At 35.1% G+C, this 27,213-nt stretch overlaps 1 protein-coding gene across 1 annotated transcript in view; it reads right to left on the reverse strand.

Moving 5' to 3' along the window:
- LOC135084484 (irregular chiasm C-roughest protein) overlaps nt 1–27,213 on the reverse strand; it is a 144,373-nt gene that overhangs the window by 69,788 nt on the left and 47,372 nt on the right. The window contains exons 2-7 of the mRNA XM_063979271.1: nt 22,094–22,460; nt 20,145–20,295; nt 17,380–17,460; nt 4,659–4,810; nt 2,606–2,697; nt 2,243–2,351 (exon numbers count right to left, since the gene is read on the reverse strand). Coding sequence (XP_063835341.1) covers nt 2,243–2,351; nt 2,606–2,697; nt 4,659–4,810; nt 17,380–17,460; nt 20,145–20,295; nt 22,094–22,255 — 747 coding nt within the window. The 5' untranslated portion in view covers nt 22,256–22,460. The remainder of the gene's footprint in view (nt 1–2,242; nt 2,352–2,605; nt 2,698–4,658; nt 4,811–17,379; nt 17,461–20,144; nt 20,296–22,093; nt 22,461–27,213) is intronic.

The following is a 27,213-nucleotide window of genomic DNA, read 5'->3' on the forward strand; positions in this document are numbered from 1 at the left end:
TATAATTTGCACTTTGTCTAGACCCACAGATCGCTGCTTCCGATTTTTGCCATGTTGGAAACCATATAGTTGAACGATGGTAGCGCCCCCCTGTCATTGAGTTTGGTGGGACAGTTCAGCGTGGGTCATCTATACGGTATTGATCCCTTTCCAATTTGATAAGTCTGCTATGACCTTTATTTCTAGTAGCTAAGCTAACGGGCGTTTCCGTTGTTTCAATACGAATATTCAGTTGCTAATTAAATATTATTTATTCAGGGATATAATTGCTGCTACGTTAAAATACCAATTTGTATTTATTATTCTCAAACTGTTACCTAGAGGCACCAAATAGGTACCAATATTGTTTATGTTTATGGATTTGGAAACGTGTATTTTGTCTTCCAACGTTACCTTTTTGCTTTGCCGCCTTCTCTGTATTTGTATCCATTTGTAGCATTCTTTATAGTGTTGTAAAATAAATAAAATTCAAAGCAATGTGGTCGATATCGTGACCTTTCTTCGGGTCAAATTATGAAGACAGGTTGTTGTACGCATTTTTATCGTATTTAGTAGTATCTTTGACCTTTCTAGAATGTGCTTTTATAAAATCATTTACGTGTTACTTCTTTTCAAACTTTTTGATATTCAAAAATCTTGTGTTCAGTATGTGTTTATTCAATTTAACAGAACACTACAGCCCAAATTAGCCTTGGAATTCGTTAAAAATTTTGCTTGAGCCATTATTTAAAGTAGGTAGTTTAAAACACAGACAAAAGTATATTATGTACATACGAGTACGTATTAGGGCTTTTTCCCACGGAGACATCTCCGCTTTTTGCAGGAAATGCGGTACTGATTAGTATGTGTTTTAATGTTTTTCACGTTCACACAAACATCCCGTTTGCAGTGTCCTGCACAAACACGATTCGTTTGAATTCGTAGTACGAATTTCATACAGTTTGTGAGATTTGACATGACGTTGTGTGTTCACAAATAGTCCAGTTTTGCGGGATCCTGCATTCCCAATAATCAGGAGCAGTTCTCTGAATTTGCTACTCAGTCTATGGTGTCTTACAAAAATAAGTATCAAAACATAAGAACATCTTACATCGGACTACGTTGAACAATTTCAGACCACTTCGCCTGTACTAGTCTCAGAGGAATTTAAAGACAATTGCTGAAGCAAGGAACTGTCGTGGCCATTTATGCTTCAACTGCTCTATTTCAAGTCAGCCCCAGAAGACTATGCAAGCGTTGCGTTTCTATTCTTCCTCTAGAATTGGTTAATACGCTGTAATTGATTATAGGACTTTGTACTTATTATAGCATTGGTTAATGTAGATAATGTTTAAACAGGTGTAATGGTCGAAGCAAGAGCAAGTCCTGTAATAATTAGGATCCACGGCAATTCAAGTTTCAATCTAAAAATGCAGGATCCCGCAAAACTTGACTGTCATGTACACACATGTCAAATCTCATAAGTTGATTGATATTCGAACTACAAATTCGAACGGATCGTTTTTTGCGGGCCACTGCATACAAGATATCCGTGTGAACGTTAATATTAAAACACGTCTACTAAGCAAGATCCTGATAAAAACAGTTCCTGCAAAACGCGATTTTTCTGTAGGAAAGAGCCCTAAGACATTACGTAATTTTATAGATCTAAAAACGAATTTCTTTAGAAGGCAACTAAAATGGTACCAATATATTTATTTAAGACTAATGAAGTCGATTGATCTTACTCTCATTCCGTTTGGATTTCGAAGGTAATTGATGTCGCTCTATCGGCCCTGTAAGACTTATGTTGGATTAATTATACTGACTATAAATACCTACTCATACTGAGTATATTGGTGTATAGCAAACTCAGCAAAGTATACAGCTACCAAATTATGTAACTATTGCATATTTGCCTTTGGGAAATTGCAATGGAGACAAAATACCTTATGATGATGATGATGGTGCAAAAACTAAGTGCCCAGATCATAAAACCTTTGATAATTTTAGTAATAAGCTAAATACCTACGCCACAATATATCCGTTGTGTCTTTTACATTTCATACCTACCATCCAAACTACAGGAAAAATTAGAAACATTAATTGGAGTCTTATTTGGAAGTGGTCATAGATCACTTTAATATTTTTAATTCGAGCCTAATTACTTGATAAGGACGTAATGATTTCCATATCGCCCGGTTGGTAACGGCCTGTATCCAGCGCCTTTCTGCTATCGAAGGAAATTAATATTGTTTCTTACCTCAATCTGTATGCTGGCCGCTCGGTACGCCCTGTCAGCTGTGTTCTGTGCTTGACACGTAAAGGTCTGGTTGTGGTGCTCTTTCTTTGGCGTCATTTTGATGATGGATCTGTGCGAAATTTTGTATCATCAGTTTTGAAAATAATTTTTAGAGTTTGGTAAGCTCGCACAGGCAATGTACTAGAAATATCGCCAGTGAAGTCCTAGCTAGTAAGTTGTATTAAATCACTAGCTAGTAGCACGAGGTTATCCTCAAGAATGATATTTAAGCTATCAACAAGAGAACAACTACACAAAATATATCTCACAAAGCTCTCAATAATTTTGGGCATTAACAAATACAATTTTATCATAATAACGTACCTTGCAGTAAACCTCTGACCATCCGACAAAGGTTCCACAGTATACGTCACGCCTTGCGTCAAAACACCAGCGTTGCTGTCCACCCACGTGATCTGAAAATACCACTTCATTATATCCCAACTAATCCCAACTAATATTATAAATGCGAAAGTAACTCTGTCTGTCTGTCTGTCTGTCTGTCTGTTACGCTTTCCCGCTTAAACCTCGCAACCGATTTTGATGAAATTTGGCATAGAGATAGTTTGAGTCCCGGGAAAGAACATAGGATAGTTTTTATCCCGGTTTTTGAAACAGGGACGCGCGCGATAAAGTTTTTCTGTGACAGACAAAATTCCACGCGGGCGAAGCCGCGGGCGGAAAGCTAGTTTCTAATAAATTAATACAGCAATCACAATAAATATGACAACACAATCGCTATTAGAAAGCATTTGAAGAACTATAAATTGCATTAATGTTTTCGTAAATGATATAGGCAAAACTAATGACACAGTTATTATACGATAAATTATGAATCACTGTTTAATATTCATTTGTTGGAGCATCTAACTCAAGTTTGTTTATGGGAATGCTTTGGACTGGAGAAATTATTGTGATTATAATTAAAATATGCATAGAGTTTTCTAAAGAATCATGTATAATATTTTGATCGTTTTGTCGTTGTCATTTTAGTTCTTAATCTTTATCTTCTTAATGTTAAACGATGTACAATATGTATAATATTATGTCACCGTTAAATTCTGAATTCCGTAAGATTAAATAATCTGACGTATCTGATAGATTACAATCGATTCTAATCTTCCCCACTGTTAGTACACAATCTCACGCGTTATATTATATACTGACGGAGTTTACAATTTTACGGTGACACAATATACAATTTCAACCTACTTTATTATTGATTTGAGCTGCGTTTAATTATGAATATTAAACCGGCATTTCCCATTAGAGCGATACAATCTCATTGTTACATCATTTTCAATTTGACTCCTAATTATATGAGTTCCTATGGGACGGCTCCTAATTCATTCCACTTGAATGGCTTTCATGAAATGAGCTTAGCTCTTCCCGTTTTTTGCAGGAACTGTTTTTTGTGGGATTCCGTTTAGTAGTACGTACGTGTTTAAATAATATTATCATTCACACTTTTGCAGTATCCTGCAAAAACCGACCTGTTCGAATTTTGAAATTCGCATTGGACATGCAATTTAAAAAGTTTTGAATTTGAATATTTTGGAATTCCAAACACACTTGTGTGTTCCCACGACAGTCCTGCTTTGCAGCTTGCGGGATCCTGCATTACTGGATCCAGCAAAACTGGATGGCCCGTAATGAAGGTTCCAATATGAATGACAATGAATTAATAAGACGTGTGAAATCTAGGGTTTAAGGTAATTCTCTTCGAATCCCATAATCTCAAGCTTATGCATATTAGAACGTAGATTTTAACATTTACCGTAATTTGAATTAAGAAATGCAAAATTGAAGAGGAGCGTTGGGGACATAGAAATTCTGAGCTGAAAGATAATTTATGAATTTTCAGAATATTGTGTGATGTATTCTTTGATCTTTTGTCCTTCTATTTCTTTTTCTAGACACTTTACTAACTCTGAATGCTTTATATTTATTTATATCCCACCAATTATAAACTTAGTTTTATTTATAAACACTTATAATAATTATAAAATTGCTAATAACTCATTGACCCTTAAGAGCTTAGTGAATTTTTAATTTACCTATCTCAGATTGTCCTATGATATTACAATGAAATGCTAAAGTTTTATAAAAGCGCTTGTAATTGATATTTCAATTGAGAAATCTTGATCAAAACTTTTACAAAACCCATTAATCCATTAATATTAAACAATTCTAAAATATAAATCCAAAAAGATGAAAGCCAAACAAAATAGGGGCTAAAGCAAAAATGATTCGCATTTTGAAGAATGCGACTTCCTAAGGGGAAAACAAAATTACCACAGTAAAATCACACCCTGAATCAGAATCACGAGGAGTTCGCGTCATTTTCATAGCTTCAAGCAATCTAAAAATTCCATACCTCAGCCGGGGGTTTCCCGCCCACGGAGATGCATTCCAATTTGATGCTTCTGTCTTCGATTGTAGAGTAGAAATTGCCTTCCAGAATTTTTGGCGGTTCGGGGGGCACCAACACGGTGAGGCGCGCGTATCGCGACCTAATCGCCGGTTCTCCTGTACAAAGGTTAATAAAGTCAGTTTATCTTTTTCTTCCTTATCCAATAAAAAGGGACGGCTATAAACTGTCAATGTTGAAATTTTCAAATATCCACAGAATACATAGTACGTAAAAGGATGTGATGCAAAATTAGCAAAAGGCAAATTGGCATTACTAGGTAATTTTCAACCTGTAACAGAAATAATTTCATCTCACGCGTCTCCTCCTTCGGGATAAAAACTATCTTGGGTCACAAACTATCTCTTTTTCTTTAGTCTAAATTATGCATGTAAAGATAACATTAGATAGATTGTTAGGTACCTTCACATTTGCAATAATAGCATTGATACTGACTCTTTTAACTTCTATACTACGCATTTATCTTTCAGATAATGGGAAAAAGATAAGTCTAGTTTAGTTAGGGCTAAGTGAACTGCCACTATGGTGGTACAGTATGTAGTTGAGGTAAATTAAATTGTCCCTTTTCAATCAAACACCGTTTTGTGGACGTGTTTTCAATGGCGTTTGGACGTTTTAATCTTACTAGTGGGTTTTAGTAATCAGTGATTTATTGTGGAAATAATTTATTGGTGTTATAAATTATTGACTTCGATGATGAATTATGTGACTTAATTATAGGCGAACAATGATTATTAATTTTGACTTGACTGAGCACATCAACATAATAAATTGTCATTGTTGCAAAACCGCATCATATTATACAACTGTACTCGTATGAGATCCTTTTTTATAAGTCTGTTGATAGATCCTTAAACTAAAGAAATAATTAAATGGTTTTGTAAAATGATTGTAAGAAAGTGCCGCATTTTCTCTCTCCTTCTCTACTTTGCTAATTTTCCTTTTCGTGAAATTATTACTACATTACAAACTGGCCTTAGTAATAAAAACGTGTCCTTGATCTATAAGATCATAAAATAGAATCGTAAAAAGTTTATTTCTTATTACTGTGGAAAATTCAGACTGGGACCTCCATTTCATTTCTGGCAAATGCTAATTTATACTAATCTACAAAACGTGGAAGCTACTCTGTTTGTTATTGCTGACGAAATGATTAAAAAAGTGCCTAATGAAATTATGTTTCCGGATAAAAATTTAGATACCTACTTTATCTTGATGTCTACCGAAAAAACATTTTGCTATTTAGATGATGTGATCATATCGACGGTCCCTACGTATAAAAACGTATCTGAAAACGGCCAAATTTACAGGAGAGCGGTTTGAAGGTTTAAACATGTGTAGCTCGCGTTCTATTTATCATACATTGATGAAATTTGGTATAATAGTTTTATATGAGGTATATTTTATAAAACATGAAGAATTATCAAAAAATAATCACAATAAGTGTATTATTTGTCATTTACTCACTTATACAACGGAAAGTTTCTAATTACAAATGACGTAAGTGGTACTTACTAACTTTTACGTCGGAGTAATATATTTGTTTAAATTATTAACTGCCACATCAGTAATTGTACACGGTAACAAAGTTCAGCTACTACTGACCGTAACTCTCACTCTAGGCCCATAGTCCTGCTCGACGAGGCATAACAGCGTCCCGCCTCGTTTCCCAGATAGTGGCATATTGGAGGCACTCAATACCTTAAGATTCTTCCTTATCTAAGGGGTTATTTTTACTGAAGAATACCTGTAGAACCGGTAAATTTTCTTTGTCAATAGTGCCGGCCAGGTTTGACAGCATGACATCGAGTCCGAAGATCCACATGGCTCTTTTTTGAGTTCGATCTTGTGGAACATTGAATACGACTGGGAACCCTAAGTGGAACCCTTTTCAAGGGCATGAATATTTCAAGGTATCATCTGTCATGCAGATAGTTTCATCATTACAATAATATCCTCATAAATAAATAAATAACTTTCACAGCGAGGCGGCTTGCCTGGGCTCCACGGACGGCATTATGGTCGCCCTAGGCCAGGGACCACATATATTTAAAGGCATCCCTGACACCTTCACCTGACGCCCACACCACTGTCAAAACTAAGGCCCAGATGAAATATCTAAGAGTTATCCTGTATATCACCAGTGGCGCTAAGTAGTGAACGTAAATATGGTGACCTTAACTGTATATAACCAGTGGCAGCTCGCACTTTTTCCAATCCGTCGCCGTGCGAATGGAAGACAGCTTGCTTTTTCGTGGCTGCTTCCCTAATTTGGAGGTCCGAAAACTCTATGTCGGAAGGCTATGGAGAAAGGCCGGGAGCTCTATACTGGCACCTTCAAAGCATGATTATGTCCCATCTAATTACCCTCATTGGGAAGGGTAATGCTGCCCATCTTCTAAGACCTTAACAGGCCCAGAAAGTCTACAAGGCTACATCGTCGGCTTTAACGCAGCGTGAAGAACGAGGTGAAAGCTCCGCCATAGGAGGACAGAGAGGCCGTTGACGTGAGACTCGCTAGACTGTGCTGTAGTCTAATAGTTGATAAACCACCTCCCCATGGGCCGTGGCTAAGTTGGGTCGTCGAACCTTATTCGCACTCGTGCTGAAGTTTAAGGTTGCTCTAGCGATCGCACCATGACTGGGCACGGATCCTTCGAGCCCTACCTGTATTGAGCTGGCTAGGAACATACGACACACCATATTCTTGCGGGATAGCATAGTCAAAGCAATGTGGACGGTAACAAAAGTTGGGTGGTAATGAATCACCTCTATCTGAGAAGACAAGGTGCCGCAAGAAGCTGCGGTACGATAGCGCGACTACTAACCAAGTGCATTTGAATTCGCGCCAGGGAAGGTGACAGTATGATTGCCTCCTATCTTCCTTACTCGGTACCTAATGGCCAGCGTAACGGGGGCGTGGGGCCGCACGGGAGGCATTGCATAGATTGGCCACCACCACCGTCTGCTGACGGTGAGTGTGTGTACGGGAAAGCTGTGTACTTCCAGTTGCTCTCGTCCCAACTGTCGCCGTGTAGGTGGGGAGATCTTGTCTGGAATCTCAAAGTTAGCACTTATAGCGAGTGACGGGGCACCACCGCACCAGGGTATTTTTAGTGGGTATACCTCATCCTTCTGACGGGTATATGTTTGCAATATCATGTAAGCATTATCATGTAATAGTAGATTCTATATGCAGTTAATTTAAACTTTTGTTTGTAAGTGTTACCTGCTTATCTTTATTTCTGAATGCCTTAATATGCTTAATAAATAAATAAAATAAATTTTACGATTTTTTACTGGTATCTTGTATTATAAAGTAGCATAGGAGAAGAATTTGGTTGCGTTGAGTCTAATAAATAACCCTAGATACTTAAGTCGTGTTGTATATCATATTTTATATTGTTTTGTCTTCACTTTTATGTCCACCAGATATTGCTAAAATACTATTTCTCAGCGTAAAACACCGTTACTGGCACTAACTTATAGACATAAAACAAACTTTTCCAAAGTAAAACATTTATAGTGGCAGTTACGGCTAGAAGATACTTGAATTTTCCGACGTAAAAATAAGTAAGTGCCACCTACTTATAATAGTAGCTTTAATTTTCCCTAGTAAAACAACGCAACTACCTTATGCCTACAGTTAACTGATTAATTTGCCGTTGGTATAATGTTGAGTGAAATAAATTAAGTCAGAAACCATAATAATACCTTTGTCCTTCATAAATTACGTATCAATTTACTCGATCTGCGCGAATGACAGTGGCAGTTGCGGGGCTGGGCGCGCGGAGTAAGGCGTGCGGTCCAACGTAAAATTTCTTAACTCCCACTAATGCAATTTTACTGCGGAAATCGTTCTAATTTTGTAGTTGCGGGATTTGTTTTTTGACGTTTTAAGGTTCAATTTGAATAAAAACTGTATGTTTTTTTAACTGAGCCGAAACTGTTTGGTGCTCTGAAGGTTTTGCAAACAAAAACGGCAAATCACGGAACTGGTAGATACTGAATTATACGTAGGGACCGTCGATATTTTCACAGAGAGTTGATAAACATTAGTGAGAGATTTCTGAAAACTGTTAATGTGAACTATTTCATATTTTATCAAACCAAAACTTTTTACGACATAAAAATATAATAATTATTCCTAAAACTTGACCTACTGCACAAAAAAGTAAGTCACAAGGCTTCAAAGGTAACCTAGTTTTTACGTTAACTTTCAAAGTTCATTCACTGCTTTTAGTAAGCCATCAGATAAAGCTACAATGGCGTTAGAAACGGCTGGTTCGTGGATTCATAATAATAATCATACTATACCAAAAATAAAAAACCGGCCAAGTACGCATCGTGGCACGCGCAGTGTAGGGTTCCGTAGTTGTCCTTCGTTACCACAAAATATTTCAGAAGCAAACAATTACTTCATCTAAAGTCACTTTTAATATTTTCTTCTAAGGATTTTTTATTAGGTATGAAATTGTATAATAAATGAGTAAAACGACTATTACTCTTAAACTAACTGATCTATCTTAACCGCTACCTATAGTTTTTCTTGAAAGTTCATAAAAAGCACTATTATCATGATTTTCAACAGTTTAGTTTTTAGAGTGGGGGGGAGGGACGCCCTACTCGAACAAAAGTTGGCATTTTAAACTTTAAGATTTTGCAAACGGACCCCTAAATCGAAAAATGATCTTAGAAACCCCTAAGCCATTTTTAAAGAGCTATCCAACGATACCCCACACGATGGGGTAGAAGATGAAAAAAAATCATCCCCACTTTACATGTAGCTACCCTAAAAAATTTTTTTTCTCAGACAGACAGACATATCGAAACTATAAGGGTTCCTTGTCAGGACTACGGAACCCTAAAAATGACTTATCATTATTCATTTATTATATTGGGGACATTTAGCCATCAATCCATAGTTTCTTCTATACCTAGTTGTGTTATATCAACAACTGTGTGTGGACTTGTAGAACTTTGCGTGATTGTAAGTGCGTGTGAATTTCAGTTTGTTCTCAGTCAACATTAGGTCGCTGTAATGCTGTAGTGTTGGGTTATGCACTTTCAGTTGGCTAATATCGATAGAAAAGAGATAAATAATTATGGTATTTGATTGGATAGTACAATTAAATATTGTACTTTAGGGTTTGATGTAATGTGTTCAAAAATTAATTGACGGAGATGACTAGTTATTCTAATTGAAATTCAATTAAATCTTCATTTTATTGAATTACTCTAAAGATAGTATGATACCTATGATGTGTGTCACAGTATACGAGGTTTTCACATTTTGGTTCCATGTAACAAACCATTAAATTTATGGTTTGATGAACATAATGTAATTTTTTTAACTTTTTACCCATTTTGATTATTATTAATTGAATATTAAATAAAACTCGATACTTGAGGTTTTGTATTCATCGATATGACGCCTGCTTACAACACTAGATCTTAATTTATTTGAGGGCTTTTACGTCACTTTATAGGAAACAGCGCAGTAAACACAATATTTTTGTTGATTGTCCCTTATTCATATAACACGGTAAATCAATTATGTTTTGGATTTCCAAGTAGACAGCTTGCGTGATAAGGAGTTACAGTCATGCTTTAAAGCATGATGAAGATTAACCAATCTTCTGATCAGATGTTAGTTAGTTCATTTCAACCAAAGGACCTTCAAGGTGGACCGAAGACCTCATAAAGGTAGCAGGAAGGCGCTGGATGCGGGCCGCTACCAACCGATCATTATGGATATCATCAGGGGAGGCCTATGTTCAGCAGTGGACGTTCTATGGCTGAAATGGTGATGATGATGATCATAAATGGAGTCTATCATAATACGATGACTATTAACAATTTGTCATAAATTGATTCGTCACTTTTTTTCCAAGAAACTTAAAATATTAATGTATTTACATTAGAAAACTCTTCCCGGACCTCTCGGCGGTGTCTTCAGGCCACTTTGGGTTACCCCGTCGAACATTCGGTTTGAAACGAAGGAACGATTATTGAAACGGTTCCGCTGCCGGGTTCAGAAATAGGAACCTGATCCCCTTTCGCTCAAAGGGCGTTATTTATCAATTCAATTGAATGAAAAAACACGCCACATCTATTTAGATAAATTCATCAAAATCATAATACAATACATAATGCATTCAATTGGGACGAAAAAAGTCTTTATTTGATTTTCCTACTTGATTATCCTACAGCAATGCTTTCAAATTCTACCTAGGCAATAGATAAAGCGTATACATTCCTTACACACCCTGTATATGCAATAGCCTGTATTGCCGATTGCTCCAAACGTCTAGACATTAATTGGAACACAAACGCCACTCATGTGTTCTGACGTCATTGTGCCGGATCACTTTGAAGCCGGCGGGGATGTTACTGATTCTGATGAACGTAGGCCTGGGGAAGGTTTCGGATATTCGGTAAAATATCCGAAAAGTGTACAAAAAATAAAAACGTACGAGACGTACGTACGAGAAATTAGCTACATTAAGTTTCCATGTTTACATCATTGAACTGATTTAGATGAAACGGATAGAGATAAGTTTAAACCCAGAGAATAACAGGATGGTTTTTATCCTGGTTTCGAAAGAAAAAAACGTGCGTAGCCTGTGTGAGCGAAATCAAAATTATTTGAAGATATTATTATTATTATTTTAATAAGATTGAATGAGCCGAGATACGAGCAAAATCGTATTATTATAAAATAACTAGATCGGTTATTCTGTGTTGCCAAATTCAATTATTATGTCTTAGTAGATCACAATAACATTTTCATCTGGAGATAGTTTGCACCTAGGAGTGTGAAAAATAGTTCACGTTCTATTCTTAGACCTACCGAATATACACACAATTTTTCGGAGGAGTTTTGTTACAAACACTGACACGAGCGCTGTATGATTATATAAAAAATACGAGTAATACACCCACTTGCAAAACTACGTTACACGTTTCCGTATCAATCTATTCCAATATCCGAATATCATTAGTTCCCATAACTAGCAATAGGGTTCGAATATCCGCACTTTTGTTGTATATTTTTGCTTTTGTTCCGCACAGTATTGCAGACAGAGTATTGGTAACGTTTTTACCATTCCCACTCGGTTTGCCGCTGGTATTTATCTTTGTAAATGGAACCAACAAATAAATAAAAGTTTTTCCCGTTACCGTTTCAAAACGTGCACGTGCAAATCATTTTTTATTCTTTCTATTCAATTTCGAACTTTATGAAACTTTTTGGGTTATTACGTCATTAGGCTTTCATTTTGTGTGGCTTCTAAAACTAGTATTATTGTGGCATTTCCTCTGCTAGAAACTTTTTTATATAAGTAACAAATTTTTATTTATTTTAGTCTACCGAAAATACTCATCTAGTTCAGAAATTTTGGATTCCAAATCTATCTTTTTTCCATTCTAAGAAGTTTAAAAACCTTCAAATTTGACATGGCATGTAATCTTTAAGTAAACCCTTTTGAAATTCCATTAATTGGTAGCATTTTGAAGGATCTGGAACTGGAACAATTAAAATCCAAATAACATTTCCAATAAACAAGCAACAATTCAAAAGATTAAGAACAATTAATTGAACATTGTGCTAGTGAGATATTAACGTCGACATTTTGAAGAGCAATTTCGGAACCTCAATTCGGAGCCAAATTCGAGACAATAACTTTAAGTCTTATTGTCTCAGGAATTTCTGTTGGAAATATAAATCTCGGCTAATTCAATAAGTCAGCTAAGTTAGTTACGTAAATTTGTGAACTAGCGATATCGTGGATCGGAAGTTATGGCCGGGATTTTAAGACAAAGTCCCTTCCGTGGCTCCAGAAACTCTCAGTTTCGAAGCAAGTTTGCAAGTTAAATAGTGCTAAGTTGTACATTTTGCCGCAGGCTTTTGTTCATTGTAAAAAACAAACTTCGTCGAGCTCGTTCCATGTAAATAGTTTTTCCATTTTTTCTTTTACTCCAACTGGATAACTATGGACTGGAGATAAAAATTGAATCGCGTTCGTATTTAACTTTGCATTGCACTGTTTAGTTTCCCAGTAATCATTCTCGGAGTTTAGAGATCTTTTATTTTCTGTATTGCTGCCGAGTGTTTACAAGATCTTTTTGTTTGAACGGGCAAATGAGCTGCCATTTCTTATTTTCTGTTGTTGCAAGAACTGATGTAGACAAGAATATTACAGAATACTGATGTTTGTTAGCTTTATTTCATTTTAACATAATCTGTATTTTTTAACTTGAATTATTGTTAATTATTCTGAACAAAAGCAGTCTAGTCAAGGAGATGACTGGTAGCGGCAGAATAAAAAAAGCAGGAGATCGTGCTTTGTGATGTTTCTTAGGATAACGTCCAGTAATGGACTGTGATGGGCTAGAAATTATGATGATCTTGATAGGTATAGGCCAACACGTTGATAGGCATAGGCCACAATGATGAAAATGATAATTATGATAGCATAGATCCGTATTTGTGTTTCTTATTGAGTCATGGAAACTGTGAAAGATATCAAGATACTGGTAGGTACTAGCGACTTTAAATTTGCATGTCACTCAGATCGCCTATGTTCACACACTACAAAGGTTCATTTGGAACCATAAACTTATCAGTTTCGTGCCACTGCCTCCTTGTAGACTTGCTCTAAGTCACAAGGTTGCTAATAGCAAAATGTGGCATGAAAATTTAAGCAGCCATGTCAAAGTAAATGGACCACGATATTGCCTCAGTTAGCCTGCTCCTCACTAAGTGCATTTTATAGTGGACCTATTAAACTGAGGGACAAAAGCTGTGACTTTTTTAAAGGAGCCTAATATGGATAAATTAATACATTTTATATGGATTCCTTTTTGAAAAATAATCACACAAATTGAGCTTGAAAAAGAAACACGATTTTAACGTAAAGTTCGTAATTACATAATGTAGAAATTAATTCTGTCTCAAGTTACTTACTAGACTGTCTGTACTTATCAGTGATTGAGAGCTTTTTAATCGTCTTATCATAATTTATTTTGGGTAAATCGTGTTCTAATTATATTCCTTCATCTTACATAATTGGGTTTATTTCCATCCTATCCCGGTATAAGTTCTTTATCATACTTACGTTCGACCCTTTGCTTTTACTATCAAACGTTATTTACTTAGCCAAGTTGCCCGGTCTCTGTGCAAACAGAACCTTGCAAAGGGTCTGTGTATATAGAACTGAAATTTATATAAGATAATAAATAAATTCCGCCTCATTCTATGAAACAATAAACTAAACCCCAGCTCCGAAATAATCCAACTTCGTAATCCGGTGACGTACTCGAGATCAAATTTGCTTAACGACTGAAGATAATACCGGCAATACTGAAAGACGGTAACGATTATTTAAGAAACACAAAGTTAAACCTAAATCTTGAAACAATGGCTGAATGGGCCATAAGAGCCAGGCTAAGTAAAGATAAGAATATACAAGCCGTGACAGTTCAAAGAGAAGGCAAATTTATCAAAAGGTTACGCGACGCTTACAGTCCGACAAAGGGCTATGTAAATTAATTTCACGGACCTTTTGCTTTGCATCTGAATAGACGCTTGAAGAAAGGATCGAAGCACTCCAAATTTCTAAGACAGTTTATTATAAATTCGCATAAACGTCTCGAAATGTAGACCTGAAATTAATTTTATTGGGAAACTCAATTGGCGTGAGAGAGGGAACAATTCTATTGATACTTTAGCCAAAGGTATAGTACTCGAGGGGTTGATGGGTAAATATCGAATATTCCACAATCAAGTGACAAGATTATAATATGATTTTGAAGAGGGCAATGGAAAGGTCGATTTCCAAACAAACAATGGAAGACTCGGGCAATAATAATACTTGAATATTCGATTTCTGTAAGGAAATTTTAACTCAAGTCCATAGCCAAAACAATTTAGGAGACCTTCCCCCAACTTATGTTAAACTCTTGATTTAAAACAGAATTTTGTAATGAGATCACGTTATGATAAAAAAGCAACCGTCCCCTGAATTGCTTACCCGAACATGAAATATTAAATATTTAAAAGCAAACTTCTCAAAATACAAGATCAAAATTACAAAACATGAAAAGGGAAGCGAAACGTAAAAGGGTAAAAGAAAAATTAAAAACAAATTATGTTTCCGAACAAGCGAAATTCAGTATTGAGGAAAGGGGTGATGTTGAAAAAATCTCTTGTAAGGCCTTTTACAAGTCGAGCTATTTAAAGATACATTGAATATAATATGTATTTTGCGAGGCTATTATTGTAGGTGATTTACGATCTTTGGGACATGCGAAGCTACTAAATTAGACTGGTATCACATTGAAAGTTGTATCACACGCCATAATTTTCTAACAAAAGTAGTATTTAAACAGGGATTTCTGGCAGTAAAAATGGATCATGGATTTTATTGGCATGAAATTAAATAAAACTTTTGTTTACACTAAACAAGCCTTGCACTAGTTAACTAGGGAGATAATTAATATTGGTCTCACTAATGTAACGTGAATCGAGATTGCAGATCACTAAAAGGCTTGGATTGTTAGGTAATTACTATCTCAAATAGTCTTCATAGATTGCTAAACAAAGTATGCTTACCATCAACACATATAAATCCTTGAAAAGGGGAAGAGGCAAAAGCGATCCTCATTGGAAATTTGATTTGCCAGCATTCGTTACATTTTATGCTTTCAAACGAGATAAAAAGAATGTGAATCTAAAACCTACATCCAAAGCTTAGTGTTCAGATTCGTATGAAAGAGTCAGCTCATTTTCCCTTTTCGTATTTGTTTAGTCTGCAAACACCCTAAACTGGGCGATACTGAAAAAAATCACCAAAGTAACAGCCCGGAAGGGGCAAAGGAAGTATGCTCAAAGATTTTTCAATTTATTAAAAAGGAAACAATACGTTGTACGAGAAAGAAATAGTGACTGGTGTCGACGAAAATATTGCTTTCAATTTGTTAAAGCACGGAATGCTGCGAAATGAACTGAAAGTAATATGTGTTGGTGTTTTTATTAAAAAATCTGAAGAGAAATATTTGCTTGATACTAGTGTAATAGAATATGATTATAATGATGATGATCGATTTAATAATGATAATCAGCATCCTGCAATTACTACTACAGTCTCCAATTAAAATCCTAAAGGATCCTATGATGGTCTCGATTAAGATAAATCTGATGGAACCGATGGTATCAAGCTTTTATTAACTACGATGCAGGTTCATCATCTATAATTTTTAAATTTAATTTATACGCGTGAATGCCTTTATTTACGTCATTCAATAGCTTCAAGCAGATTTTAGTATAATAAATTACTCATACTCGTATGTTGTAATAAAAACATTTACGAGTAAATTAATATTCTTTACAAAAATAGAAATTCCAGTTCATAAAACCAATTCATTGAAAAATCGAGATTCAAGACGAGAGAAAACAAAAAAAAATTGACTTTTTTCTCCGAAACAAAGAAAAAAAGAAAGAAGTTTCGTGGTGGCCAGTTTCCACGGCTAAGGAAACATAATCTACTTTATTCTGGGGGTTTATTTTGTGTTGAGATACACAGTGTGTATTACATTACACAGGATAAATTTACCAATCTTTCAAGCACGTCCAATGATTTATTGTTTAAAATTACACTCTGTGGCTTCTACGGTACAACACGGCTGGCGTTAAAAAACTAAATTACTGGTATTTCAGGTCAATTTCGATGCATTATTTATTTTTGAATAAACAAGATTGCGCCACTTTTGGCGATACTTTTATTGGTCTCAAAAATTATATGGTCCGATATAATAAGAAGGTCCAATTTCGTACACCCCTACAAAGATAATCATGTAAGAAATTAATAAGGTTAATCAAAGTTTCTTATATTTTTGTTTATGCTACTTATCTTCCAACTTTGTAATTTTGCAAAACTCAACTTTAACACCACTTAAACAAAGTTTTAATTTACTAAACAGTTTATTCCGTGATAAAGCAAAATACATTAACACAAAGAGATATCCAAACGGTCCAAATTAGTTTCGTTAAAAGTACCCAACGTACCGTGTTGTAAACCCACTAATAAAGATTAGAACGCAACAAAACAAACACCCTGTATAGCAATATGTTGGAGCCATTAAGTTTAGTTAGATCCAACCCTTATTGCGTACATTATAGGGATTAAACCAACAATAATAGCTTTAGATTAGGGAGGTGCTGGTATCGATAACAATAAAGGTGATTGTCGATTTTCTGATGTGGTAAATAATTCGTTAAGTGAAAATATAACAGTATCTTAAACTGCTACTTTTAATGCTAATTTTACTGTTGGAAATACCGTTTTTTTTTCTTGTGGCTACATTAATATTTAGAATTCAGAAAATACGTTTCTTGTATTTCAATGTCACTGATAGTAGAATGTAAATTATATTGAAGTGAAGACCCTTAATCACATTTTTCGGAAAGGGTCAATTTGGTAATTCTTTGTAATTAGGTGTTAGCATGATAATGTATCTTATAAAGTGGATTCAGTGACAATATTATCATCAATACGTATTTTGGAGACAAATGAAACTTTTTTGGGACTGAATTCAATTTCATCGACAATTCCTTAACAATCACAATCTATCGACACCATCACAGTTACATCACTAATCAACAAACCTCTGCTCCCGGAGCTGACTTGGCACTGGTACTTGGCGTCGTCCTCCAGTGTTACATCTCTGATGTCCAAGGAATAATCCCCTGCAACAAACACGTCGTCACTCACAATCAGAGGCAAGCCTTGGCTTTGGATGCCAAGGAACAGGACGTACAATATGTTACGAGTGTTGTTCATAGATATGACTATGATGTGGTTTTGGTGAACGATTAAGTTCTAAATGTTGAACCTAATAATACATATAGGTCGCTTTGAAGATACGCCTGTAAGACTAGGTAAATTACTACTTATTATAGTGAGCATTTACTGAAAATTTAGAGAATTTTGGATATTTGAATACATAATAATTTAATGTCTGAAGTCTTTAAGGGTAAATTGGATAGGATCATAAGATTATGGATACCTACTGCAAAAATAGTTGTTGCAATTCAAGAAGGCGAGTGAGCTTTAAATGTGTGGTGGCACGCTACTGTTCGTTTATCAAAAGTTTTGACAGACATTACACTACCGTTATATGCATGTACACGTACACACACAAGTAAAGCTCACTCACCTTCGTGAGTTGCAAGAACTATATTGTAGTGAATTTTTTATTGTAATTATAATTTCAGAAAGCTATAAGCGTAAATTAGATAGAATTATGGCTGCAATATTAGGTGTATGAATGAATCATAAATATCAACATTAATAATTTATGTACCGTTAAGAGTTTAATGCCCGTTTTCACCATCAGTCCCTAATTTTTAAGTGACCCCTACGCTAACACATAACAGGAGTTTTGATACCACAGGGATCACTTAAAAATTAGGGATTGATGGTGAAAACAAGCATAACAATTTAACCCACCGCAAACACCCAAAATAGTCTTGAGCTTTATTTTTTTTTCCAGATGAAACTGAAAAAATTCTGTCATCTGAGATAAGATTACAATTGAAAACAAATTTGAAAATAAACAAACAACAAAGCTTCTACAGTATTATGACATAACGCCTTCAAAATGCTATGCTTGTAGAATTACTTCCTGCAATCTATTGCCCACAAAACAATGAAAGGGACTCGTTGACGGGAAACTGGAAAATCTTAAATCCATCCTGAGCGCTTACTGTGCATTTTACACCGAGAACTCCGCGTTAAAACGAGAAACGTTGTAAGAGAGATCTTGGAAAAAATTAAGCTGTTACATAGCATGTATAAAAGAGAAAGCTGCGGTAGGATTGGCCCCATAAACTTTTAAATTATAAGTTAGCTGTCTTGGATGCTAAACAATTACAATCAATAAATGGCTAGAAACAATTAAAAATGTTGTTGATTTATCTCCAACGTTTGACTATGTTTCTCTATGTATTGCTAATAAAAAAGTCAAAATGGGTTAAAGTTATGGGATCGATTAATTTTACTTTTGTATAAAACAACTAGAAGTAAAGTAAAATACCCCGATTTTGGATTCCTTGAAATTATTCACTATTAGACAAAATAGTTTTAGCATACCGCAGGGAAGCATACTAGGCCCAATACTATTTCTTATTTTGAATAAATTTTCTTCCAAGATCCAAGAATTGAAAAGCGAGACTTCTATTCCTGTCTGCTTTGTGGCCAAGTCAAGTGTTCTGACGCAAAAAAGGTCTGGGGATAATGACGGAATTAATTAGGTAAGAGGGGAACGGCAGACGTAAGGATTTTGTCAAAGTATGTCTTCATGGTATTATGAATGTGTTTTGGATATGAGTGGGTGAGCACGTGTAAGGGGAAGGAAAACCACATGATCATACAAGTATTCAAGTGTTGTTAATTGCTGATGATTTGGTAGATTATTGTGTGTCTAATACCGTCAAACATGAAGGTTATTAGAGCCTTAATTAGCAAAGTTAATAACACAGAAAACATTTATTCCGATAATTATTGAGAATCAAAGCTACACTGTTCCATGACAACAATTTATATCTATTGTGTTATAGAAATTAAGCCTAATGTCACGTCAAGCTGTCACAGATTATCTACCATATCACAGATAAATATAAATATAAATAAATATCCTTGGACATTTTACACTGCGCTTCCAGTTCCAAACTAAGCAAAGCTTGTACTATGGGTACTAGACAACGGATATAAACATACTTAAATACTTTTTTTTTTTGTAAATACATACTTATTATACATAGAAAACACCCAGTCCAATACAAACAAATATGTTCATGCACACAAATGTTTGTACTTTGCGGGAATCGAACCCGCTACCTCCGGAATAGTAGTCCGTTTCGAACCACTACACCAAACGGCCGGCAGATCATAGTCATTGTTGTGTTTCTTACACTTAAAAGAAAGTTTAGACTTGAAATTCATCAGAGGTTGAGAATTCCGGGTGAAACTCACTTCCAGCTTTGGCCTGGGTACACCCCAATAGTCCACCGGCGGCAGGATTCGAACCCGCGTTCCTCGGATCTCGATTCGGGCAGTCAACGACACCATTAGGCTATAGATCGTTTCATCCACGAAGACGCGCCCCACTATTCTTCCGCTAATGTTTGAGTATTATCGGTACACGCTAAATTATCCATGACTGCACACGCACACTACAGTAATAACACTCGGATTTCTCGGATCATACTCCTCGCACCCCGCGCTTCCCTCGACCAAAAATTGGTGGGGCGCGTCTTCGTGGATGAAACGATCTGGTCGCTTTGTTCGTCGAGAAAAACATTATTTTGTGACATATTGATGTTCTGTCCACTCTACAATAAGACTAAGTAATACTATAGCAAATAGTTACCTTCTTCATCACTCCCGATCATCTTGTACCGGTCGTAGCCACTAAGCTCCCTGTGTAGACCAAGTCCGAAGTCGTCTTTTGTCCACTGCAGCTGACCTGCCTTGTTCTCCACCCGGCAGGGCAACGTCACCCTTGATCCTACTACCGCCGTCTGGAGATAAAAAATCAAGTTTTTAACACTATAAATAAGGATGAGTTGCATCACCTAACTTTGACCGTAACTATAACGATAACCGGTGCTTTTTGTATAGTGTTTGACAGATCTTTGACGTTTGTTAAAGTCAAATTAAGATGGTGCAAACCAGCCTAAGAGAAGCAAAAGAAGACAATATGAAGAAAAAAGAAAACAACATCCATAAGGGTCCCGTTTTTTACCATTTAGCTACAGAACCCTAAAAAGTGAGTTGAGAATTGCCTTCTTGTCACAAAAGCGATGCCCATGGCAATAGGGTGGCAATTAGTATTATTATGACACAGTCATGACAGAAAAAGCTAATAAAATTAAGTAAGAGCAAGTTACTGCATAGTTAGTTAGGCTTGCACCGGTTGGGTTTTTATTAGCGGTCAAGCTGTAGATCCTGGCTACACAGGAGATGTTCAGTTCTATTCCAGATGTACTGTAATTAGAGAACCTGAACATCAGGCTGAACATTTTAAAGCAAAATAACACCTAACACAACAACATAAAGTTTGATGTAGAGAGAGAGTATCCCCTTTTCATTTAATTTGACCTAATTTAGCATATTTTTGTTTAAATAGGTAAATAATTTACTACGAATAAACACTGCTCTACTTGATTAATATTTAGAATTCTAGTCAATAGTTAAATTATGTAAAAGTTTTCAGTATGTAATTAGAATAATTTTACCAGATATGCTATGATTTGTTGTCATCATGAAAAAAATAGGTAAGCTCAAGCACACACTGGCACCATAAGTTGTAAATAAATACGATGTTGTAAGAAGAATCTATCTAGATCTATAGATTCTGCTTAATTCAGTCAGTGCCTGAGGTATAAGAACGGCACGGGAGGGATGATATTGACATAATAATTATTATGACTTAACAGAAAGCACACATAAGTCTCGCTGACATTTGACGTCACAAAAACATCCTCCAGTGCCGGTCCCATACTTCAGTTAGGTATGTGCTGGCCACTAATTTAACTCAGTGGCTACAGTACATCAAGGACAAAATAAAGTTACAAAAGTCCTTAACCCTTAAACACAAAAGGTAACAATGATGTACTCAGCGGCAACAAAGCAACTGCCATAAAATAATAAGTAATTACAATTAACGACCGCAGAATACCTTTGTAAAGTACAACGGATAGTTAAATAGCCCATTTCAGTTTCTAACTAGTTGCTATTGTATAAAGTTGTCGAGTAAGTTTGTGAATGCCCACTTATACGAATATATCTATACGAATATAATCTATACGAATAACGTATAGTTGTAAAGTGTGACTTAATGGAACGTGTCAAGATTTAATTTAGATTTTGTATTGTCTAAAATAGCGATGCTTCTAGACAGTACTATTTAGGGTTTTAGACTGGATAAATTTACGTATTGTTCAAAACTTTGAATTTAGCGAAGCGAATACGAACTCGAATGGAAATAATACTTAAGTTTCGTATTGTCAAATGGAAATTGCAATTTTGACTCTTATATTATGCTTGTATTAAAATAGAGGTGCTATTGTTACGTTCAAATGATAATTGGGTTAAAACACAGTAACATTTATTTGAAAGAAAAAAAATTATAATGACTGATAAATTGTTCACTTGGTAAATTGACAGCCACAGGATTCGAACCCAAAGCTTGTTGCTTACCTGGTTACCACTAGGCTGTTAAGACAATGGTTAACCTGTCGATTTGACGTAGATAACCAGTGTCTTTTCAAAAAATCATTATACCATGCAATGTTTTATTAATAAAAATAAAATTACCTGATCCTGCGGCTCCATAGCAAACTTCTGTTCATGATAACCACCACACTGTTCAACAACACCAACTAACACTAGCACACTAAAAAACGCACTATGGGTCCGTAGCAGCAGAAATAATGGTTTAACACCCCTACTCGTCACTTTTAACCGCAAGTCCCTCATGCTTTCACTATTCCCGCTACACTAAATGTATAACATAACAAGGATATCCGGACTATTTTTAACATTCACATTTTGTCCGGATATTCAGCTCCCCCCGCTGGATAGACCGTCCGATGCTATTTCAGGGTTAACACGGAACGTTGGCGCCATCTTATTTTTAGTGCAGATGAGTTATAGAGGGCGCTGCTTGATTTATTTTTCTTTCCTGAAACAAGAGAAGATCGATTAGTGTGGGTTGAAATAAAATATAATTGTTTATTTATAGTACAATGTTTGTGGAAGTGAAATGGTTAACTGCTTATCAATATTTAACTTTGAAAATACTTGTTAAAACCAATTAAAACAGTAAAATCGGTTCTCTAGAAAATACATTTTGTTTTGAAAGTAAAATATGTAGTTTGCAAACAATTTTATATTGCTAACTTAAATAAAACTAGCCGTTCCACGAAATATTAAATTTGTATTCAGAAAACTATTCTCATAAAGAAATAACTTTGATATAAACCTACATTTTAGTGCGAATACTTATTTCTAAACTTTAAAACGTGTGCTGTTATAGACGTACTTTATCTATTCTAATATTATAAAGCTTAAGAGTTTGTTTGTTTGTTGCTTGTACGCGCTAATCTTAGGAACTACTGGTCCGATTTGAAAAATTATTTTTGTGTTGGATAGCCCATTTATCGAGGAAGGCTTATACATATTATAACATCACCTTACAGCCAATAGGCGGAGTAGTAAAGAAAAATGTTGCAAAAACGGGAAATATGATTCAAACTATTTTCACGCGTACGAAGTCGCGGGCACAGCTAGTTTTATAATACGTTACAAAGTTTAAATAGCAGTTGAAAAGTTACAGTAGTTTAGTGAAATGGAATATAATTCCTAGAAATAGACTGAAAATACATACTAGAATTTGTTGGTAGATATTAATAATTAGGTATAGGTTTGAATAGGTAATAGCTATGAAAGAGACATAAAATATTATAACACACTAAATGATAGCTGAGAATTTAAAGTAACACGTTTATGTCATAAAAAAAACTCATAAAACTAATTTATACACTGCTTCAGGACAATAAATGGGCCAGTGCTGAGAAGAAGCAGCGCAAGAAAAGCCCGTATTCACAAACGATGCTTGCTTAAGTGTAGCAGCAAATCGAACGCACAGCGTTGAATAGAGCTCTGTTATTAGTTCGTGTGTCGCCCTGTGCGTTCATGCACACTGTGAGACCTCATATAATGTTTGTGAACATGACAGTCACTATCCACGGAATAAAGTGCTCATGTTAAAATTGCTTTTAAAGCAAAAATAATCTTCATAGCTAAAATATTTATCTTCATTTAATGTGTATCTATTAAATGTACCTACACTTTTATACGCGTTTAAAATTGCAGTCATTTCATATAGGTAATAACTTTTGTATCATACTATTTTCATTATAAAAGTCATCAAATTTTTATTTATCATAAACCAAATTACCTTTTTAAACAGACGAATCAATTTCCAAAGATGGCGGATTGAAATTTATTTAACCTCTCAAACGCCCGGAATCTAATTTAATATCCGTTTATGCAACACTATCCGAAATAGATTGGAGATTAACATAACAATCTAAATTTAATGTTTGAACCCATAACACATTAAAATCAAGTTTCGTTATACTAATCCAGTGAAATGTTGTTTGGTATAATAATCCGTCGTGTAGAAAGTAATAATAAAGGATTAAATAATAATAAGGTATAATGAGAAATTATGGTTTAATTTTTAGTAGAACTTCGTTTAAAAATGTTTAATACAGTGTTTTATTTATAAAAACTGTGTTTTCTCAAGTCTTGCGTTTTGCAACCTTTAGCAGCTGGACACCACTTATGTATATGTATCCTAGATATGACATGAACAGGAGGGCATTACTATCAATACTATTATATTATTACTATCAATATTATTAGTTTAGATTTTTGCCACTCAAAAAAAACTCTCATAAAACTCTTTTACATGTTATGCAAGTAGGCTTTTAAAAAGCACTTTTACATGTCCCAATATTAATCCTACCACTGCTTCAGGACAATAAATGGGCCAGTGCTGAGAAGAAACAGCTTGACGTTTCAGAATCAGTGGACTTTATACAGAGATTTTCTGTGTACCTATGTCACGTTTTTTCAGGCGATCTTGAGCTTCATGCTGATAATTTTATTTTAAATTTATTTCTCGTAATGAATTAGGGGTTAATTACTCCATTTAATAGCACAGTCGAAGCATGAGTCAATTAACACTGTTTGTTTTCCGAATAAAGTTAAATAAAATAAAAATAAAATAGGTAATTCATATGCAGAATATAGGCTGTAACTGGAAATCATTATACAAAGAGAATTTAATAATCACTGAAACGGCACCAGCAATAAATTATATTAATTATGAACTTAAATCAAAAATACTTATTTTTATTATGAAACAGTGTGTTATTAAAAAAAGCTTTAACTTGCTATCAAAGTCTCGTAACAATAGTAGCTATTAACAATAGTTATTTGTGTAAATTAGTAGTTAGATATTTTAACTACTGCCTACTGTGTGCCTACTTCAACTAAAACCATTGCACGTCATGTACAAATAACGGCGTATCAAGCTCAACACTATGGCATCTTATGCAATTGAAATAAATTATGTACAGAGTACTGTATTTTGCAGGAACCCGTTTGGTAGTACACGTATTAGTTTTAATATTAACGTTTACACCAATATCCCGTTTGCAGTGTCCCGCAAAAATCCGGAACTTTCGAATTTGTAATTGAAATTTCAAACTTACGTGTATTCAAATGACAGTTGAGTCTTGTCCTGCATTACTGGATCCCGCAAAACTGGATTCCCATACAAGTTCAAGACTGTGGCATTTTATGCAGTTGAATTAAGTGTTATTTCGAAAATTATAAATAACTTGAAAAAATCGAACTGCCTAAGGCAAGCAGTCGCCCGGCAAGCGGAAGGTCGTGGGTTCAATTCCCGCCTTAGGCAGTTCGATTTTTTCAAGTTATTTATAATTTTCATATTAGTTTAAGATGCGACTCTTAACGCTAGAAAATTAAATAACTTAGTGCTATTTTGCTACAAAATACTACTTATGTATATATGTATAACTGTACAGTCAGACAGTTTCATCACCATGAGAAACTAAAGCGTAACCACTTGAACTCGATAACACTTAACTAGTTCATTGACCCTAAACTTATCGGCACATTTTAATACGTATCAATTAGTTAACCAAAAACTAATTAAATACAAAACCAAAGGTTACCGTTCTTATCAGCGGCACAGCTGACTGAAAATTAAAAAGTTAATGGTGTGATAAGATAAAATAAAACATAAGTAAACCCATTGGTTTGAATCCAAGAGTTTAAAAGATAAACTTTATGATCAGGAGAGTGGTGGAAATAAAAAGTTAAACCAATTTAAACCACGTTTGATTGGTCGGAAGTTCCATTATCAAATACGTTTTGAACTTTATCTAATTAAAATAAGTTATTGAATTAGTGGAGGAATTTCTTATTTTGAATTACCAACTCAAAATTTAAAAAAGTCTTAAATTTTTAACAGGTATGATATGCCATGGATTGTGGTAATGTCAGATGTCAATGGTGTCTCATAAGGTCAGACAATACGAAAGGAGGCTATATTACAACAATGAGTGTATCTAGGGTTATTTTCCATACTAAATGTAACTTTAATCTGTAGAGGTTTCAACGCGCGTCGCGTGTAACTTTTAAAAATAGAAGCATTATGTAGACAAAATAATGGTCTCAAAGAAATGGAAGATTTTATTTCGGCGACTTATACAAATACAAAAGAAAGAGTTCCGACTGAGAATGAAACACGAGTCTTTATGCAATTCGCCGCATCACGCACCCACGTGCAATGAAAAATATTAATTTCTTACACAAAAAACTCACCTGATCCTCATTAGACTTTTGTAGGGTTATCCCTATAACATGTAACGCCTTTTTTCTTAAAACAATTAGTACAAAGTACACTTAGAGCCGAATAAAGGTAGTCCTTCTCTCTTTCACGACACATTCGCCTTGTCGTCCCAACCCTTCGCACGCGACTGTCTAAATTTGGTACAATTTTATCCCGGGCTATTTCTAACCCCCCTTGTATCTGTCTGACTGACTCAGAAGTTACCGGAACTTGGTTCTGTTCAGTGATTTGGTTAAAATTAGTCATGAGACGATAGCACGTCAAGCTAACATAGGCTTAAGTTAAGTAGTTGTAAAAGGAGATGTTTTGCAAAAATAGCTGACATTCTAATCAGAATTTTCGTGTGGATCGGTCTCCTGAAATTCAGGGGTGAGAGATACAAAATTATTTATTTGTGTAGCGTTTCCATTTTAGGGCTTGTTCCCACGGAGTCATCCCGTTTTATACAGGATACCGTTTAGTAGTATAACGAGATTTTCGTGACATTAATTATGAACGTCACGAAGATCTCGTTTGCAGTGTCCCGCAGAAAGCCGATCCGTTAGAATTTGAAATTCGAATTTCAAACACACGTGTGTGTACACGACAGTCCAGTTTTGTTATGTCCTGCATTATTGGATCCCGCAAAACTGGATTGCTGTGGAGACGAGCCCTCCTTACTCATAGGTTGCAGTTTATAAGAGTCTATTTTTTATCAAAATTTGTGAAAAGTGACGGTTTAATCAAACGTGGCTACGAGATATTTAAATGGTTCCTGATTGAATCAAGAAATAGTAAGTATAGTATTTTTTATTCGTAGGTGAATTCACAAAAGTTTTTAAAGGTACTTATCATAGCTAGAGAGCTTAACGGAAATATGTATTAGATTTATTCTCATTCCGCCCACCATAACCATTCACCATTCACAAATAAGTACTGCAAAAAATGCCTCTTGAAAATAATGCTGTCATGGATAAAAAGACAAAAAAAAAACATAGAATCGATG

The sequence above is a fragment of the Ostrinia nubilalis genome, chromosome 26 (assembly GCF_963855985.1).
Source record: "Ostrinia nubilalis chromosome 26, ilOstNubi1.1, whole genome shotgun sequence".
Classification (NCBI taxonomy): domain Eukaryota; kingdom Metazoa; phylum Arthropoda; class Insecta; order Lepidoptera; family Crambidae; genus Ostrinia; species Ostrinia nubilalis.